The sequence below is a fragment of the Neofelis nebulosa genome, chromosome 5 (genome assembly GCF_028018385.1).
Source record: "Neofelis nebulosa isolate mNeoNeb1 chromosome 5, mNeoNeb1.pri, whole genome shotgun sequence".
Taxonomy (NCBI): Eukaryota; Metazoa; Chordata; class Mammalia; order Carnivora; family Felidae; genus Neofelis; species Neofelis nebulosa.
The window spans coordinates 67,790,491-67,809,106 of record NC_080786.1 but is presented as its reverse complement, the minus strand read 5'-3'; the positions used below and the strand labels follow the sequence as shown (position 1 = coordinate 67,809,106).

Below are 18,616 nucleotides of genomic sequence, written 5' to 3'. Positions count from 1 at the left end.
AGAAGCAATAGCAGCAGATGATTTTTAAGAGTTTATTTCAGAAGAGAAAACTAGCCTCGGGAATCCATTTCGATTTATTGTATCAAAAGTTAATTACCAAAATACAAAGTATATGAGCCAATATTGAAAACTACCTAGGTTTTCAGAGCAGGTCTTGTTTATCAAGATACTGCTGAAGAAAATTTACATTTCCTAAACTTTTTGAAGAGTTAATTACCATTTAAAAAAAATACAGTGTTTTACTAATGCTTGTAAAGATCGTTTCACAGCGTAACTGAACTCGGGCTTAATTACTTGCACCAAGCCAGACAGTGATGAAAAATACTGCTGCTGTCCAAATAATGCAGACATTTAAAAATAAATAAATCCTAGAGAGCTCATTGTTCATTTTATTTTGTTAACAAATGTGTCTACTAAAGAAAATTCAGGAAGATGGGGTACCATATATACAGTAATAGACTCCCTTACTATTATACTACTTTAGTTTCTCAACTTATAAAGGCCATGGGAGAAAGAGCCTATAAAAGCCAAGCAGGCTCTCGGTTGTCAATGAAGAGCCCCGTGCAGGACTCACACCCACAAACTGTGAGATTGTGATCTGAGCTTTTTAAATGCTTTAAAAAGTAGTTTATACATGTAAAAAGAAAGGCAAATGGGCAATTAAGATATAAAAAGTTTGTCAACATTATTTTTGCCCTATTAAAACAAATAAAAAATAATGAGGACCTGGAAGTCTGGCAGCTCTGAAAAGCAATTTGGTAAGACAAAGCACATAACTAAACAAATTTAAACTCCCTGAATCTGTGATTTGCTTCCAGAAACCTATTAGAAAAGAATAATTAAAGAAGCAAAGACTTATGTACAAGAAGGTTTGTAGAGACAACCTAATAAATGTCCATTTATAAGAAATAGGTTCAATAAATTCATGACATCTATCTAATGGAATACCAGGAGTATTTTAATATAATGATTTAAGTCTATATTTATTGGCTTGAAAATGGTTTTAATATATTGTAGGCAGAAAATTTTAAAACAGATACTGAAGGGGGGCGCCTGGGTGGCGCAGTCGGTTAAGCGTCCGACTTCAGCCAGGTCACGATCTCGCGGTCCGTGAGTTCGAGCCCTGCGTCAGGCTCTGGGCTGATGGTTCGGAGCCTGGAGCCTGTTTCCGATTCTGTGTCTCCCTCTCTCTCTGCCCCTCCCCCGTTCATGCTCTGTCTGTCTCTGTCCCAAAAATAAATAAAAAACGTTGAAAAAAAAATTAAAAAAAAAAAAAACAGATACTGAAGGAATAGACGTGGTATAATACAGTTTTGCTTACTGATAAGAAAAGATAGAAAGAAAATGATGAGAAAGGGTGATAGCATTATGGGTGGTTGTTACTTTATTAATTCTAAGTTTCTGTGTATATTTTACTTGTAAATAAGAAAATAACAACAATGTTCTTTCGATATACAAATGAAAAAAAAATAGATACTATGTTAGCCATAATTAAGATACAACCCATTTTGGGGGCACCTGGGTGGCTTGGTGTGTTAGGCATCTGACTTCAGCCTCAGGTCATGACCTCAAGATCTGTGGGTTCGAGCCCCGTGTCAGGCTCTGTGCTGACAGCTCAGAGCCTGGAGCCTGCTTCAGATTCTGTGTCTCCTTGTCTCCTCTGCCCTTCCCCTGCTCATGCTCTGTCTTTCTCTCGCTCTGTCACTCAAAAATAAAAAAAAAAACATTAAAAAAAAGGCACACCCATGTTTTCCTTCTCACCATTTCACAGTCAAAACATTCCTGCATTCAAAAATATACTTAACCTCATTAGTTCATCCATTTCAATTATATTATTACAATAATATATTTGGTAACTAAATTTGGAAGTTTTTAACATACTTTACTCTGTTCAGCAATGTGCTTATGATCTTTTTTATAAGTTTATTTATTTATTTTGAGAGAGCAGGAAGGGCAGAGAGAGAGAGAGAGAGAGAGAGAGAGAAAGAATCCCAAGCAGGCTCTAGGTTGTCAATGAAGAGCCCAGTGCAGGACTCAAACCCACAAACTGTGAGATCGTGATCTGAGCCAAAATCAAGAGTCAGATGCTTAACCGGCCTAACCACCCAGGCACCCAACCCTGTCCTTATGAGCTTTAGTGCATGTACACACACACACACACACACACACACACACACACACACACACACACAGAGGTCATTCATTCAACAATATATATAATAAAGACTCAGTGACTTCATTATATAATAAACATAAAACACTATACCTGTCACACTGAAGCTTCTTCTAAGTTAAAGAGTCCTCACAACAGCCCTAGGTAAACATGTTTTATACAAGGTGACCAGCATCCCAACTGGCCAAAGCTAGACCAGGAAAAAAACACAATACAGAGTCACAAATGCCTCTGGCCCTCAAAATAATGCCTCTGGCCTATTCTGTGGAATAGGAATGATGGAATCAATCATAAACTGGGGAATATAGCAGTTGGTATTGGGAGAAGAAACAAACAAACAAACAAAAAGTAGTAAAGATTGAAAGGGAGTTAAGTCACTTTGGTGTTTCAACACATCAGTGACTATCAGAGAAATATGGCTATTGAGGTCCATGGAACTGAATGGACCCAGATTCTATATCAATAAGGCCTGATCAAATGAATCATTCCTATTCATAGATTATTTTGTAGGCCCACCCTCCTGTTTTGATGTTTCCAGTAAACTTGCATATATAAGTAGTTACTGTTCCAAAACACCAAAATCATAAATAAAACAAGTTTTAATGGCTTATTTGGATTCTGACCCATCGGAACATATCTGCTATGTATCTGAATATACCCTGTCGGCTTACACAGAAGATATGTGGAAGAAGTAAACCAATTATGTAAAGAAGTGAAGGCATTTCAAATAGCAACAAGTTAAGCATAGACAGAAGTGACTGAGATAATTACATTAGATTAATACACACAGACACACACAGACACACACATTTATACATACACTAACATGGTCTTCATACTCCTATGCTAATCTTGACCATGTCTACAAATGTGATCAAGTGTAACTAAACTTCTGCTTGCTTTTCTTTTGTTTGGTCAACATATAAAGTACTTGCTTTAAGTTAACATATTATGTGGGTTTTATTATGGGGTAATTAGATTCTTCAACTGGGATATATAGTCAGTATGTCTATCAGAGATTCTCTACGAATCACCACATTCAAATATGTACTTTTCTAAAATACTGAACATAACCTTTATGTTGAACAATGTTTTAATTCAGGGAATGGAATCATAAAGTACTTTTATTCTATTTACATTTATTCATTGAGGCTAGATTTTTTTCTATTCTTAGATATAAATTCCACTAATTCTTGTGACTGTTATGTGACCTGAGTTCTTCTAGTGAGTAATTAAAATGTTCAGTGTCATTTAATAGTCAGAACTTTGAACTTTTCCCCACTTTTGACCATCTTTAAGTTGGGAACCCTGAAGTCAAAGTAGGGAGAGTAGTCAGCTCCTTTGCTTTGTGTGTCTATACCCTCAGGGCTGAAACAGAGCAAGTAAGACTAGGTAAAGTGGGAGCAAATGGTTCTCACTTGATAGATACTCTTATGAACTGGCATGGCACTTCCTGAATCTAGCTTGACTTGTCAGGTGAATTTTCCTTTTGTGCTGCTTTGTGGGTTCTTTGGAGATCCATTCATCCCACAAGTGGGGACTTCTCACCTTCCTTTGATGTGAGTAATACATTCTCCTCCAGCTCAAATGCTTACTTCTTCCACAGACCCGTATCTCTAGCTCTGTCTCTGATAAGTTCTTTTCAGCCATCAAGGAAGCTTTATTGGAGAAGATCTGTAAGACTCCCTCCAACCCCCACTCCATTTGGGCTACTGTAACAAAATATTACAGACTTTTGGTTGGCTTATAAACATTTCTCATCGTTCTGGAGAATGGGAAGTCTATCACAGCACTGGCAGATTCATTGTGGTGGCTGATAAGAGCCCTCTTCCTGGTTCATAAAGAATGCCTTCTCACTATGTCCTCACATGATAAAAGGACTAGCAAGCTCTGTGGGGCCTCCTTTTGTAAGACTGCCAGTCCTATTTGTGAGAAACACACCTTTGTGACCTAACCACCTCCCAGAAGCCCCATCTCCTAATACGATCATATTGATCACCGGGATTGCAATATATAAATGGGAGGGAGGCATGACACAATCCTAATAATCCTCTCTCTCTCTCTCTTTCATTCATATTCATATCCTGTCTGTCTGGATATAGTCCATAGAAGCAAAGTTTGTCATAGGCCACCCAAAACCTCTTCTTTTGTACTTTTATCTGCAACTAAACCAATCCATCTCTTATAACTTAGACTTCTCAAGTGGAAATCAGGCAGTCTCTGTGAGGCAGCTATCAAGTTCTTCCAAGTAGTTCTATTAAACCCTTTTTTCATTGGACTTGTGGCTTCATCTTTGGGAAGAAATTGGGACTTAAAACCACCACTAGCAGCAATCTCAAAAAAAACTCCTTTTTATCGGTTCTTTTATTTCTTTTAAAACTGGGTGCTCATCTCAGAGTTTTATGCTATTCTCCCCTTCAAGTTCTGAATGCTGTCCTAGTTAGATATGCACTATCAATTGTCTTTAAGCCTCAGCTGGAACTGAGATATCAACACTGTAGTTTAACATTTTTACAGTATCTGGTTTTGATACGAGTTGTCACTTTTTTTTCTTTAAATCAGAAGATAGCAGATCCTCTGAGTAACTTTAATATTATAAAATATAAAATATTTTATAATGTAAGTAGGTATTATATTAATATTTTGAATATAATCATCATATGAAAAATAAAAATGGTAAGTCAAATGACTTTCAAAATGCATAGTATAATTGACCGGTTATATATAGATCACTTACTTACTTACCAGTTATAGGTAGATCATTCACTTACTTAGGCACTCATTTCCTTAGAAAAATATTTATTCAATATTTACTAGACAATAGGAGTCTAATGTTGGACAAAGCAAATTTAGTCCATTCCCTCATGAGGTCTGCATTCTAATCTATTATAAAAAGAATATCTTTTCTTTGCACAACCTTTGGATGTTTGGCAAGAACTGTCCTAGTCTTAGAGTATATGAAAGGATGAAGAACCAGTAGAGAAGAAAGAAAGTAACTAATGAACAAAACAGTGAGCCAATAAGAGCCCAAAAGTAAGCATAAATTGATGAAAAGTAGCCGTAGGTATCTGTGATATATAGAGTTAATGCTAAGATGACTTAGTAAACATAGAAACTCATAGTAGGGCATTTGGTTACCATGACTATTAGGGAAGAGGTTGTCTTTGGATGAGATGTTATTTGTAAAAAGTTACTGTAAACATATTTGTATGAAGATATTTATTGAAGAAAAATCTCTTATCTCAATAAAGAAAAAAATGTGTCTATTTGATGCAGTACAATTGGGAATATGTGTTCAACCACTGGATGCTGCCTGGCAATATAATTGTTAGTGATTATATTTTTGTAGCTAGCTTTGAAATATATATTTTATGGATTTTCAAGTTTTAGAGGAGAATATATGCTTTACTGTCACACAACTCCTATTCTGAGGAAAATAATGAATACTTTTATTTAATTATACATTTACAATTTTAGAACCAGCTGCCTATTTGCAAAAAGGACATTAAGTCAGCTTTTAAAGATATCTACGATGCTGAAAAAAAAAAATAATTAGAATAAGTAAGTCAAAGAAAGCCAGAGAAAGGAAATAAATATGTAGGCTAGTTAGTACACAAAAAAATGCATGCCATAAAATTCCTTATGATTTCAATACAAATAGGACTCTGAACTTACTATAAAGGCCAAAGGAAAGAGGGAAGAAGCTAGGATATGAGATTTATTGTGTTAATCATAAGTTAAAAACTAAGCAGTTGATCAGGAAAACATAATAATTATTAGTATTAACAAAAAATTTAACCCATGGATTCTTTTCCAGAGGACACTTTTGCAAAAGAGTGTCCACAATGAAGATACAGTTGACATAGTTTCATAGAGTTCTGTTTTCCTTCTTCCTCCCAACCTCTGCTTTCGGTGGTTGTTTTTTTTTTTTTGTTTGTTTTTTGTTTTTTAATAACAGCCCTGTGTCAGTTAGATCTATCTTTGACAGACCCCTTGCATTCTCCCTCCTCCAGGGAGCTGAACCCTTCAGAATGACTTCCCAGGCTCAAAGTCTCCAGTATCCCGGCTGGGTTCAGTCAATGGGACAACTAGTAGGATACTGAAAAACAGGAGAAAGGGAGAAGCTGCCATACTTCTTACTTTCTCTCTGCCTTCAGTAGCTGAGGCTACATCTCCACCCCCATGCATGTGTATATATGGAAAGTTCCAGCTTCCACCAAGTTATCCCAGGTCCCTCTGTCCCTGCAGCTTACGTTTAGTAATGGCTTCTTTTCTTTGGGTTGCCCCACTGTCCCAGCTGCCTTCTCAGATTTTATCACTGATGGAGTAATTTCTCTACTTTCAATGCCCTCTGCTTTCAATATTCAGAGAGTTATCTGTTGTCTGTTTGATCCTGACTGATAGAATCACCCACTATAAGTTAATGACATATCTTTCAGGTCAATTCTACGTAAACAATTTTACACTGAGTGATACCATGGAAAGTCTGCATATTACATGCTTAGGCAACAATGAACAGCAGGTGCAGAAGGGTATAGGAAACAAACTGACATTAGGCATTCAGATACGATTTTTAGGAAGAGAATAATAATTCGCCGATACCAACACACAAGACATTTCAGCACATAGATACCATGATGCACCTTCAGTGGGTATGCTCCCGAGGAGCTCCCTAGAAATGCACAGATGCCAACATCTTGTCTGTAATGAGTCAATGTAACCCAGAAAGAATATCCTGGGGAAGTAGCACCCTCTCTCTCATCTACCTATAAACAACATATAGGATTCACTTAGGACTGTCTTTTCTTGGCAAATAGGGAAGATATATGGGAGAGCTAACATTCCAGGTCTTCATTTCACTAAAAATGTAAACTAGCAAACCCTTTACAAGTCAACATATATGCTAATAATATAGCAACCGTTTCAAGATACCCATTAATTATAAGACAACAGTGAAACTTTTCCCAAGAACTCAGAATTAATGCTAGATAAAGAATATTTTCTTATCATTTAACTTAAAAATCAACACAGTCTGGCTAGAAAGGTCATGTGCTAGAAAGTAGAGACAGATGAACTTTTAGAATTGCCTTATATATGGAACCCAAAGGTTTTCAATAAAAAATGTGCTAAGAAATCCGGGAATGCAAGAAACCAAATACTATCGGTGCTTGTCTTAGCTCTTAACCATAAGAGATAGTTACTTCAGCCCATAAAAAGAGGTTTATTTCATTCTGGAGTCATTAAAAATTTCAATCATATGGCTAATACCCTAGTTTTTATTACACATATATCCAATTGTGTTTGCACCCTAATTTGGCCTACCTGGGCTGTCCAAGAGGGAGAATATGCAATGACTGGAGTCTTTCAGTCTCCACGGTAGTTATGATTCTTATTATCAATTAATACAACAGCATCATAAATTTGAAACGTGCATCCTCTCTGTGAAGGGCGTGCTGGCAAGTTTTGCTGCTTGGCTTGCAGGACTAACCTTAAACCATGGCAAAACCACCAATTCAAACTCCCTGTGAGACATGTTTCTCAGGAAATGCATCCCACCAGCATCAATTTCTTCTCCACCTACCTGAAAGACTTCTTAATATCTTCTGCTTGGATTGTCTTGAGAATCTCTTGGTATAAGTGAAGATCAAGCGTTCCTGAAGTTGTAGCATTTGAAGGACAATTTTTATGTGCATAATAGCCTATCAAAATCCCCAAAATAAATAAAACGGTGGCTGTGCAAAGTATTTTTAAAAGGCGGCAAAAATTGCAGGGGTTGCTCTTTGGTGCAGATCTTGTGTAACGGGTTACATAGTCAGACTCTTCTTGAAGTCTCTGAAACCTTCCTTTGGGTGAAGTTGCTGGTTGAATGGAATCAAGATTGAGGTCTGCAGTCTCTGGATTCTCCAGGTTCTGATTCTCAGCACTATCTAGCTGGAACTGGTCAAAACCAGGCTCCTCCAGTTCCTTTTCCATGTCCCACTCTAAGTCAAGGGCAGTGGCTTGAAGGTCATCATTGTCTAAATACTGTGAATGTCCTGGAGCTCTTTGATCTGCATTGACCTTCTGATAAGCCATCTTTTTACCTGTGAAAATAAGAGAAGTATATTTTCTTAAAATAAACTGTGAAACTGAATATGGAAAACCTCATTTAAAATGGAGGTGGGGGGACCAGCAGATTACAGATCCCAACAGGAAGAGGCACGCCTTGCATTCCCAATTGGAAGAAGCCTATTTTACTACCCTACAAGGAAAGGAAAAGTTTCTCCCTGCTCAGCAACAAGCTCAGCAAATAACAAAATCCAATTCAGCTAATGAGAAACCATTAACACCCTGCACACTCACTTTCTTTCAATGGACTTTTCCTTCAAAGCAGCCCCTCCAAATTTCCTCCTTTTCTCAATAAAAGTAACAGTCCTCTCCTTTGATCTCCAGGCTTGCCTATGGTTTGCCATAGTTTGCGGGTCCTGAATTGCAATTTCTCTGCTATTCCAGAATAAAGCCATTTTGCTGGTAAAATAACTGGCTGTTTACTTTTAAGGCTGACAAAACAAACAATGAAGAAAATCTCCAAGGTAAAAAGAAAAGACAACAGCAATCATATAAGGTTGCTAGATAAAATTTTACTGATAAAATTTTAGTGAATATAATCATGGGAAATATACTGCCCCTATAGAAAAATCACATATTAGTTAATTATGTAATCTTCTGTTTTTCTGTTGATGTTTATTATAGGAAGAGGAGACAAATGAAACTTTGAGAAAACATAAAATAGACACACACACACACACAATTATTCCTTTGAAGTTCAGGAGAATAAAAAGATCACAAATGTACAAGTTCATTGAGGATAAAATATTATCATGGAGGAAAAATTTAAGCTTAGACATTGTCAAAATCACTTTTAAGAAAAACTAAGGGCAGAAGCAATAAAGCTGTGGTTTAGTAGTAAGTTAAGGAAGGAAGGAAGGAAGGAAGGAAGGAAGGAAGGAAGGAAGGAAGGAGAAAGAAACAAAGGAAAGAAAGAAAGAAAGAAAGAAAGAAAGAAAGAAAGAAAGAAACAAACAAACAAACAAACAAACAAACAAAAGAAAGACAAGAAAGACCCTGGGATGATTTTTAGTATCAGAACTATTTTCAAAAAGAGATCAGGATACAATAGAAACAGAAACTAAATGGAGTGATAATGTTATTGAAATACAAGAAACAAAATATAATATGTTACATAGTCACAAATTATCAAAAGGACTGGAAACTCTAAGGCCACCCCAGAAGACCAAATGTTTCCCGGGGAATTAGTAACAGGAATTGGCCTGTATCACTGAACTTTAAATAAAAGTCTGGGATGGCATCTTTCCAAAAAGGGAAGCCTTTTGCCAGCTAGGAGAGTTTGGTTTCATAACCTTGCTACAGGAGTGGCAGATGGAGATTTTCTCCCCTACACAGTTTTGGATGACAGTTTGTTATATCCTGCAGAGTGGTATTAGGCTAACTGGGCTAATTAACTACAAGTGGTCTTCTGTCTGTATTCAGTAACCCACTGGTGTATTATGGTTGCAGATTAGGAGTATTTATACTTAAATTTTCTGTGTATTAGATTTGTCATCTCAGCTGGATTCTAAGGTCCCTCACTATGTTTTATGATTTTTCTATGTGCCCCACTGTGGTGGGAGAAGAATAGAGCTCAATGGACAACTGATCAGCTAATTGCCTTAGGTCCAGTGGTTAACAAGGAAACTCTAATAGGAAGATACAGGGACTTCATGGAAGGGAGTGGCATTCTACACAGAATTATGGGTATATGCAGCTCTAATCCTATCTGGCAGAGATCCATATTAATTAAAATGTTCTGATTTTTTAAAGAGAGTTCAAATATAATTAAATATTAATCTTACAAAATAAAAATCGTAATTCTGACTAGATTTCTCATCTGCTACCCTATAATCTAGGATTCAGTCTTACCCATTGTTGACTCCATAACAATAAGTAATGCATGTCAGGTACTGGGACAGGCAGTGAAAACAAAGATAAATGGGTCCTTAATCCTCAAGGAAGGAACAGTTCAATCAGAGATAAATGCATGAACAAACCTGTAAGTTGAATAAAAAATGTAGAGTGCAAAGGAGACTCAGGGAATATGGGAAAGGCTTCCCCAAGAAAGTGATCTCTGAGATATTTCCGGCAAGAGAGGAAGAGCTAACTAGGGCTGACCAGGGGTGTGAAAGGATGACATTCAGGCAGGCAAAATTTACAAACATGCAGAGGAATAAGAATGCATGGTGCATGGGCCATTTGGAAAGTGCAAAACTACCAGTATTCTAGTACAAGGAAGGAGCACATGGGCTGGAGATTCAGAGAAAAAGCTAGGAAAGCATATTTGTGGGTAAAAGGCTTAACTTCTGTGTAACTCATGGTCTTCATCTGTGAAATGGGCATGATAATAATATAAACTTCATAGTGTTGTAATTAGGATTAAGACAGGGCACCTACAACATCCATTGAGTGTTGCATAGGCTCTATGGGTTAGAAGGGACATTTCTGGTAGTAGAGGAGAGAGGACCGGGGAAGACTGATGGAGGAAATGAAATGAGTTAAGTAACGCAGGAGAAATTATAAGGGTAAGACGTTGTGGAGAAGGGGAAGTTACATTATATTCACACACATGTACACTCACATATAAAATATGCTAGTTGTGATTTGCTTGTTTCCATTTAGTTCACATGTAAGACAAAAAAGAAAAAAAAAAGCACTACATGACATAACAACTGTTATCATGAAGGTGTTTATTTAGTACCATGTATTACAGTAGGCTCAGGAATAATTCTGCACTTTCCCCAACCCCTTTCTTTCCGTCTCCCTCCCTCCCTTTCACTTAGCCTGGTTTCCAAAATGATTCAAGAAAGCACAACAATTGAATTTTATCCTTGCTCATACCAAGACAAGCAAAAAAAAAAAAAAAAGCAATGGTTGGAGTTAATGATAATTATTCATATAAGTTAGGAGAGCGTTGGTAAAGTGGTAGAGGAAGACTCCAAATCACACTTGGTTAAAAAAGAAAATTTTTTTAAGGTAAAAGAAAATCCAGGAGGATAGGAAAAACTTGAAGGTAATAGAACTAAAGGCTTTCTAAAATCCATAATTCTAAATTCTCTCTGAATGCAGAAGAGGAAACTGAGGTCCAGGATTGAATAATTCTTTAGACTGAGAAAAGTGATGCTTGGGTACATTTTTCTTAAGGTGATTTGTGGTTTTATAAAAATATGAGATTAATAATTTATTAGCAGTAAATTAATGTTAAATACCCCACAATTTAAATTATTTTAACATACAATTTAAAACACTGAAATTTCTTAACACTAGTCATTTTTTTTTCTTTTTTAGCTTATACATCAATAAATCCTTGCTATCTTGAAATGATATTATGATATTTATTTAAGTGTTCCGTTCATGCATTATTGATTAATTTACTTAGACACTGCCCCATTGTGGTTCTTTAGACTTCCCTGTCTCTCATTTTAATGAACCAGAGTCTCTCTCTTTAAAGATTGTTTCAAAAATTGAATTGTAGGACATGTCTTATGCTCAAGAAAGATGTAACACACAGGAGTTACTATGGAAATGTGCGATCTCTAATTATGACCTCTAATACAAACATTCAAAGTCATTTCCACACAAATCATTGAAAAATCAACTGCAGCGATGAGGGAGAGTTTTCATCTCTAGCCTGACAGTAGGCATTCCATCACAAGTACATCAGCAATTTAACGCTTTTCAAACATCAGACAGAGCCATCAATTAGAATGTAATGCAGATACAGATATTAAGTCCTCACCATGATGGATATCTGCCCAACACCCTTACTACCACTTTTGAACTCATTACACATTTATAAACTTACCCTAAATTCTATCTTCCAGGAGAGCAGTAACTGGGTCAAAGGTAAATGGAATCATTCAACGTAACAAATTCCTAAATACTTCAAGAGAACTTCCAAGGAAATAAGTATGGGCGAATGAACATACACAGTGAAGCATTTAAACCATTTACATTTGGTAAAATAAGTTACATATATATTCTATACATGTTCTGTACATTTTATATATATTTAGAAATCGATTTCTTTAAAATTATCTTGCCTCAAGGAAAATCATATAGCTTTTTTGCAAAACTATAAATCTCTGCACTGATAGTTCTGTTTTACTTAATCTATCTAAAATAAACTCCTTAAAAATAAAACAGAGTACCACTAAATAAAACTGATCATATATTCAATTTTGAGTCAGCACAAATTATTTTATTCATGCCACAAAGAATGTAGCCTTCCTTAAAAACCTATGCTCTGTAAGGTAAGTAAACAACATAACACAGTGTTTTATCAGAATTTTCAAATGCTCAAGTACAATAAAAATTACATTATAAAAAGAAATCTTCAGCAAAATCAGCATCTCTTAGATATGATTATATAATTATGCCATCCAAACGTCATGTATTTTCTATTACTGATATTCATTTAATTTATATCATCATATTATTTTATAACTACTCTATATGAGTAATTTAAAACATACATGTAGTAGATTTCAGAATCGGCCACATGAATTTTCCTCCAAAAGAAATGTACAGTTGACCCTTGAACAATGTGAGAGTTGGGGGTGCTGACCCCCCATTCAGTTGAAAATCTGAGCACAATATTTGACTCCCCCAAAACTTAATAGCTTACTACCATCTGGAAGTCTTACCAATAACATTCAAATAACACATATTTTGTATGTTAGATGTACAATATGCTGTACTCTTAAAATAAGCCAGAGAAAAGAAAATGTTGTTAAGAAAATCACAAGGAAGAGAAGATACATTTACAGTACTACACTGTATTTATCAGAAAACAAAACAAAACCCATGTATAAGTGGACTGGCACGGTTCGAACCCATGTTGTTCAAAGGTCACCTGTACTTTGGTGTAGATCAGGTCATAGAAAATTGTTACATTTTCTCAAATAGAAATATCTGTAGCATCCTCACATTCTATATTATACCACTTAGCCTTTTTTATAGAATGCAATTTTGATGAAAAGTAGAGTATATTCTCTATACCAACATCTCTTATTCACTTAGATGAGATCCCTTCCCACCCAGGCCCATACCAAAGTCTAAATTGTTTTTAAATTCAACATACTAAAACGTTTATCTTTTGTATACACTTATCCTTTTATAAGGAAAAGAAAGCAGAAACAAGTTGAACTAAAAGGTATTTTTTCTGGATTACGGCAGGCTTAAGTCAATAAAAAATGATTTTGTATTCTTACTGAGCATATGATTAGTTTAAAAATAAATCGTTACTTCTGAATGCTTTCTTTCACACATTTTCACTGGCTGAAACTAAATAAATTAATAGAAATAAAAGATGAACACCAAAACAGGCAGAGATTTCAAAACGTAAAATACAATCTGTGGCTGCTGCAGATCTAGCCTAACACAATGGCTGGCAAATACTTCAGATGATAAATACATGTTAAACAGAAATTTTGTTTAAAAGCTATATATTATTAATGCCACTTAGAAATATAGTCACAGCAGTATTACTTTCTTGCTCAGCAATCACAGAGAGGGAATTTATTACATGAATGTCCTGGCTTTATCAATCTCTAAATTAGTGGACTCTACAGTCAGGCTACTTGATTCAAATACTAGCTCTGCTATGTAATTCAGACCAGTTACTTAGCATTTTTATGCTTAAATTCCACATTTGTAAAATATGGAACTATATTTGTAACATTACTATGAATAAATGAGATAAATTATTAAAGGTGCTTAGAACAAGATCTAACACAATACAAGTGATCCACTCATAAAGGATTACTCGAAATTCTATAGTTTAACAGAATAGAAGTACATATTTGGAGCTTACAACTTTAAAGACTTGGTTAAATTAAATTATGTCCAGAGGCCTTGAGTTTCAGTAACAAGAACCTAGAGATAATGAGGAATTGAGCAGTGGACTCAAGGATTTTTGAGAATGGGAAGCACCTTCTAATTACTAGCTATGGCTCAGATAAGAGAGAAAAATGGCTAATATTTATGTAGAAGTTATTGCATTTACTTACAACCACCAATTCTATGTCTTGTTATTCTTTTTACTCTACTTACAAAAAGAAAAACAGTTTTTCTATAATGCTAACGATTTCAGTTTAATGGTTCTAGGAATTAGTGATCATTAAACATAGTGATAATTAATCATCAACATGAGTTATATACATTTGTTGTAGAAAATCATGTGTGTCCTAGGTGATTGACTTCATCTACTGACTTTGATGATACTGATAGTGTTTTCAACTCAAACAGTAAGAGATTGTGTAGATCTTATTAGAATTAGAAACACATCTAACAGCTTCCCTACTTGTAAAGTTATTTTATAAGCAAAATAAATAAATGACTCTGGCAGACTAACTTTAAAACACAAGGCAGAATCTCAATTTCCTATGACAGTTCTATGATTGAATCTTTACTGTAGAATGGGAGAAAATATTCATATAGTGTTTCCTGAAGCTTTGAATGTCAAATCATTTGCTGCTTTGAGTAGATTGATTTGAGGCAAAGGCATTTCTTAGAAATGTCAGTCCATCATCAAAAGGCATTCATTATGCACCTTCGTGCAGTATTACTTTAGATGCTGTACCAGTGAACTATATGAGTGCCCAGAGGAATTTTTAAATTTAAGCTTAAGAACATTCCTTATAGGCTGAAAACATTTGACATAAATTTTTCAGTATGAACCTGGTTTGTACAAATAAAGCCCATGTTTGTGGAATAAATATTTGTTGTTGAAAGCTTTAATGGTCTCAACTTGAGAGCACAGCCAAAGATAAAACTATAAAAACAGTAATTCAGAAAACTGTTCCCTGACTTAATTTTTTTAGTATAATGAGATTTTTTTCCCAATCTGGTTTTGTGAAATGGCCCTGGAAATTGCTATAGCATCTGTAAATGCGTTAAGAATTCCTTCTTTAATTATAATTTTGCATGTCAACTGCATAAAAGAAATGACAATAATTATTTGTTGTTCATGCTTCACTAATTGAATAAAGAGTATATATGAAGTAAGGGAAAATTATCTGTTTTATTTTTAGGAAGAAAAATAGTCAAAACCTACTCTTAAAATGGGCAATAGTACACCAAATTTAGGCAGAGCAGATAATCAAACTGGAGAGTATAAAACTAAAACTTTACTCTGAAGCCTGAGTTACCTTGATCACTAAATTGACATGTAAAAAGTATGCTTAGAGGATACAAAATTAATGAGCTGTAAATTGCAAAAATCAGTCAAAACTGTTTGAAGGAAAATTATTTGATGCAATACAGCAGGTTTGTGTAAATGTGTTTTATATCGCTTGCATATGTATGACCACATGCCAGTTCCCTGAGTGGGCCAGCCTTTCTTTAGGCATCTGTGTGTACCTGAAATTTGTGTAATGCACTAGTGGGATGGTTTGTTGGGCTCACCCGGTTCCTGTATTTATGATAAGGTTCTGCAATATTAGAATGACATCATTAAAAAAAAAAAAGAACGATATCATTCAGTTCAGGCAAAATTTGGCAAGCAGAAGAATTCATCTAAATTGACTACATTGACTAAAATGATACAGAGTATAGTCTCTGGATTTCCTGAACAAGTAGTTTGAACACTTAGTACTATTTAGAATATCTATCATGTGAGGTTAAGTTTTTTTTTTTATTATTTTAATGTTGATTTATTTTTGAGAGAGAGAGAGAGAGAGAGAGAGAGCGCACACTAGCAGGGGAGGAGCAGAGAAAGAAGGAGACACAGAATCCAAAGCAGTCACCAGGCTCTGAGCTGTCAGCACAGAGCCCAATGCAGGGCTCAAACTCATGAACTGTGAGATCATGACCTGAGCTGAAGTCAGATGTTAACCACCTGAGCCACCCAGGAGCCCCTGTAAGGTTAAGTTTTAACCACCATCACAGAACTCTTCTACTCAGTGATGTGAAAACAGTTTCTGTTTCTGCCATGGACTCCTTTCCTGGTCCTTTTTGGTATCTGCTTCTACCTAGATTTAATTTTTGTTTTCTTTTGTTTTGGCCTGGTCATCATTTCCATTTATAGACATATTTCTATCATCCGTAGAAATACTTATTTACTTTCACAGGACTTACATCCTTTTCACCTTCAGAGTACTTGAAGTGGCCTCCATTAGAAATGAACATACATAAGATGAATGAAACCACAAAACTACAAATTACAGAAGTGTGGAGGAGAACAAATGCTGAGAGTCTGGCTAAAGAAAGCCATTATAATTGAGTTTTAAAGCCATTCTCAGCTTCACTGCAGTCAGGGCTAAGAAGGCTATCTGCAGAGTCCTCTCAAGTTCCATCATCCTTCACCTAATTTCCCTCGTTAATGCACAAGGCTGTCAGTCTTAGCTGAAGAGTTTGTTTGTAATTTTATTATTTTTTTAAGATATTGCTTTTTGTAGTTGCAGGTTTCTATGTTAGGAAGATACATTTCTCTATCTAGTCAGAGAACTCTATGAGTCTCATTTTTTTTTTTTATCCTATACACTTAGATTTTGATACACAGAAGAATGTGCCCATGTTATGCTATGCAAAATAAAATGCTAATAGATAATCCATTGACCCCTTAAAATGAGCCAGAACCTACTATAAGGTTAAAGCTTCATAAACATCCTGCCGTTGCGTCAAATAGTCCTATATGTTAAGTACTACTATTATCCTTATTTTATAGATGAGGCTTAGAGGTTGTCTTTTTCCAAGCTCTCACAGCTATCAAAGGCAAGCAGCTGGAATATCACACCCAACCTGTCAAATTTCAAAACCTACTCTTTTAAATAGTCCAATATTCAGACTCTCTAGAAGTCCCCAAAGTTGGCATAATAATGAGTTCAGAGATCTTACTGATTGAATGATCCCCAGTTATGTCACCAATGTGACAACTCACTCCAGGAGTCTCAATGTCCACTAAATCTGAATGGTCCTGCCTCGACCTTTAGATCTCTGGGTGCTGCTCCAACCCTAGGACCTAAAAGATCTCTGTCGTCTGCTTTCCACAACACCCTGCCAGGCATCGATGTTTCCTGGCACTGTAGTTTTGAATAAGGGAGTTGAATAAGTTTCGTACGCTTCCAAGTACATTGCTCTCTGAGGAGAAGACCACAACCTCTACTTTATGGTCTCTTCCTAGCAACACTTTCCAAATTTCTCTTTTCTCTTGCTGCTGAGGGACAAAGAACAAAACAACTGTACTTAGAACTTGAAAGCTACAGTTCACATACGACCTGCCGGAGACCTGTTTTCAGCCATTAAAACCCTTTTGTCCATCTTGTCCTACTCCCTACTATGCGTGGTTTACACAGGCCTAAGAGGGCTTTAAGGGTGTCAAGAGTTAACAGTCAATACAATCACCACTTGGCTCTTTGAGAGCTGTCTGCCAGGAGGCACCTCTTAGCTTGATAGATACACTGCAATTTTTTATCCTTTTAGCCAGTGTGAATCATCTTAAATTGTTGTTTTTTGACTACGGCTTTTGGATTTCCAGGGGACAGAGAGATGAAGCTGTTACCTACATGAGGCCACTAAGCACTCTATCTTTCACATTTTCAAAGGTAATTTATTGGTTTACTTTTTAGATATCTTTACTCTTCAAAAACTATCAACAGGCTTCTACAAACTGCAATGCTTTATTCTAAAATTCATATTGCTGTTTCCTAAAATGATAACACAAAAAGACTTTTGGAGGCCCAGAGTCATAATCCAGGGTACTCACAATCTGTGCTTTTCATTTTCTGAAATGGCTCTTTTCATACTTGTTTCTTTAGGGTGTTAACAGGAAAAAGTGTTAATATATTGTGATGCAGTGGTTAACGGCTGGGAAAGAAGGCAGCCTGGGAAAACCCATGGGTACAGTATATTTGTGTTACTGTAAAAATATGTATCATATAAACCATTCCAATCTGTATTAGATAAAATCTGGAAACCTATTCTTTAGCTAAAGATCAACAAGGAAGATCCAGATATAAACATTTTCGTGTTCAGCTTTCAAAGTATTAGACCATAAGCTAAAGAAATTTAAAATTGGTGATTTAACCCACAATAATACAATGATAGGAATTCATTATACTTAATAGCCTGTTATGCTCCTTATAAGACAAAGATTACAATATAGTAATTCTCTTAATCTTAGGGCTAAAAATTAGTTTAAGTGAATTACGATGTTTGGTTAAGTAGCAGAAAAACATTAATGTGAAGAAAACTAAAAATTGTGAAGCTTTCAGTTGACAACTGATGACAGAATCAAGGTTGAAATGCTTTTCAAGAATTATTGCAAGTAACTTCGAAACAAATTGTTCAAGGTCTTGCTATTCTTTCTTACTTCTAAAATGCCATATCATAATTACATATATATGAAGACAA

General features: G+C 35.6%; 1 protein-coding gene across 9 annotated transcripts in view; it reads right to left on the bottom strand.

Annotated features, from left to right (window-relative positions):
- Window positions 1-18,616, bottom strand: part of NAALADL2 (N-acetylated alpha-linked acidic dipeptidase like 2) — a 1,364,408-nt gene that overhangs the window by 695,629 nt on the left and 650,163 nt on the right. For all 9 annotated transcript variants that reach the window (XM_058730531.1, XM_058730530.1, XM_058730533.1 and 6 more), the window contains one exon: window positions 7,755-8,256. In XM_058730531.1, the coding sequence (XP_058586514.1) occupies window positions 7,755-8,248 (494 nt within the window). In that variant the 5' untranslated portion in view covers window positions 8,249-8,256. The remainder of the gene's footprint in view (window positions 1-7,754; window positions 8,257-18,616) is intronic.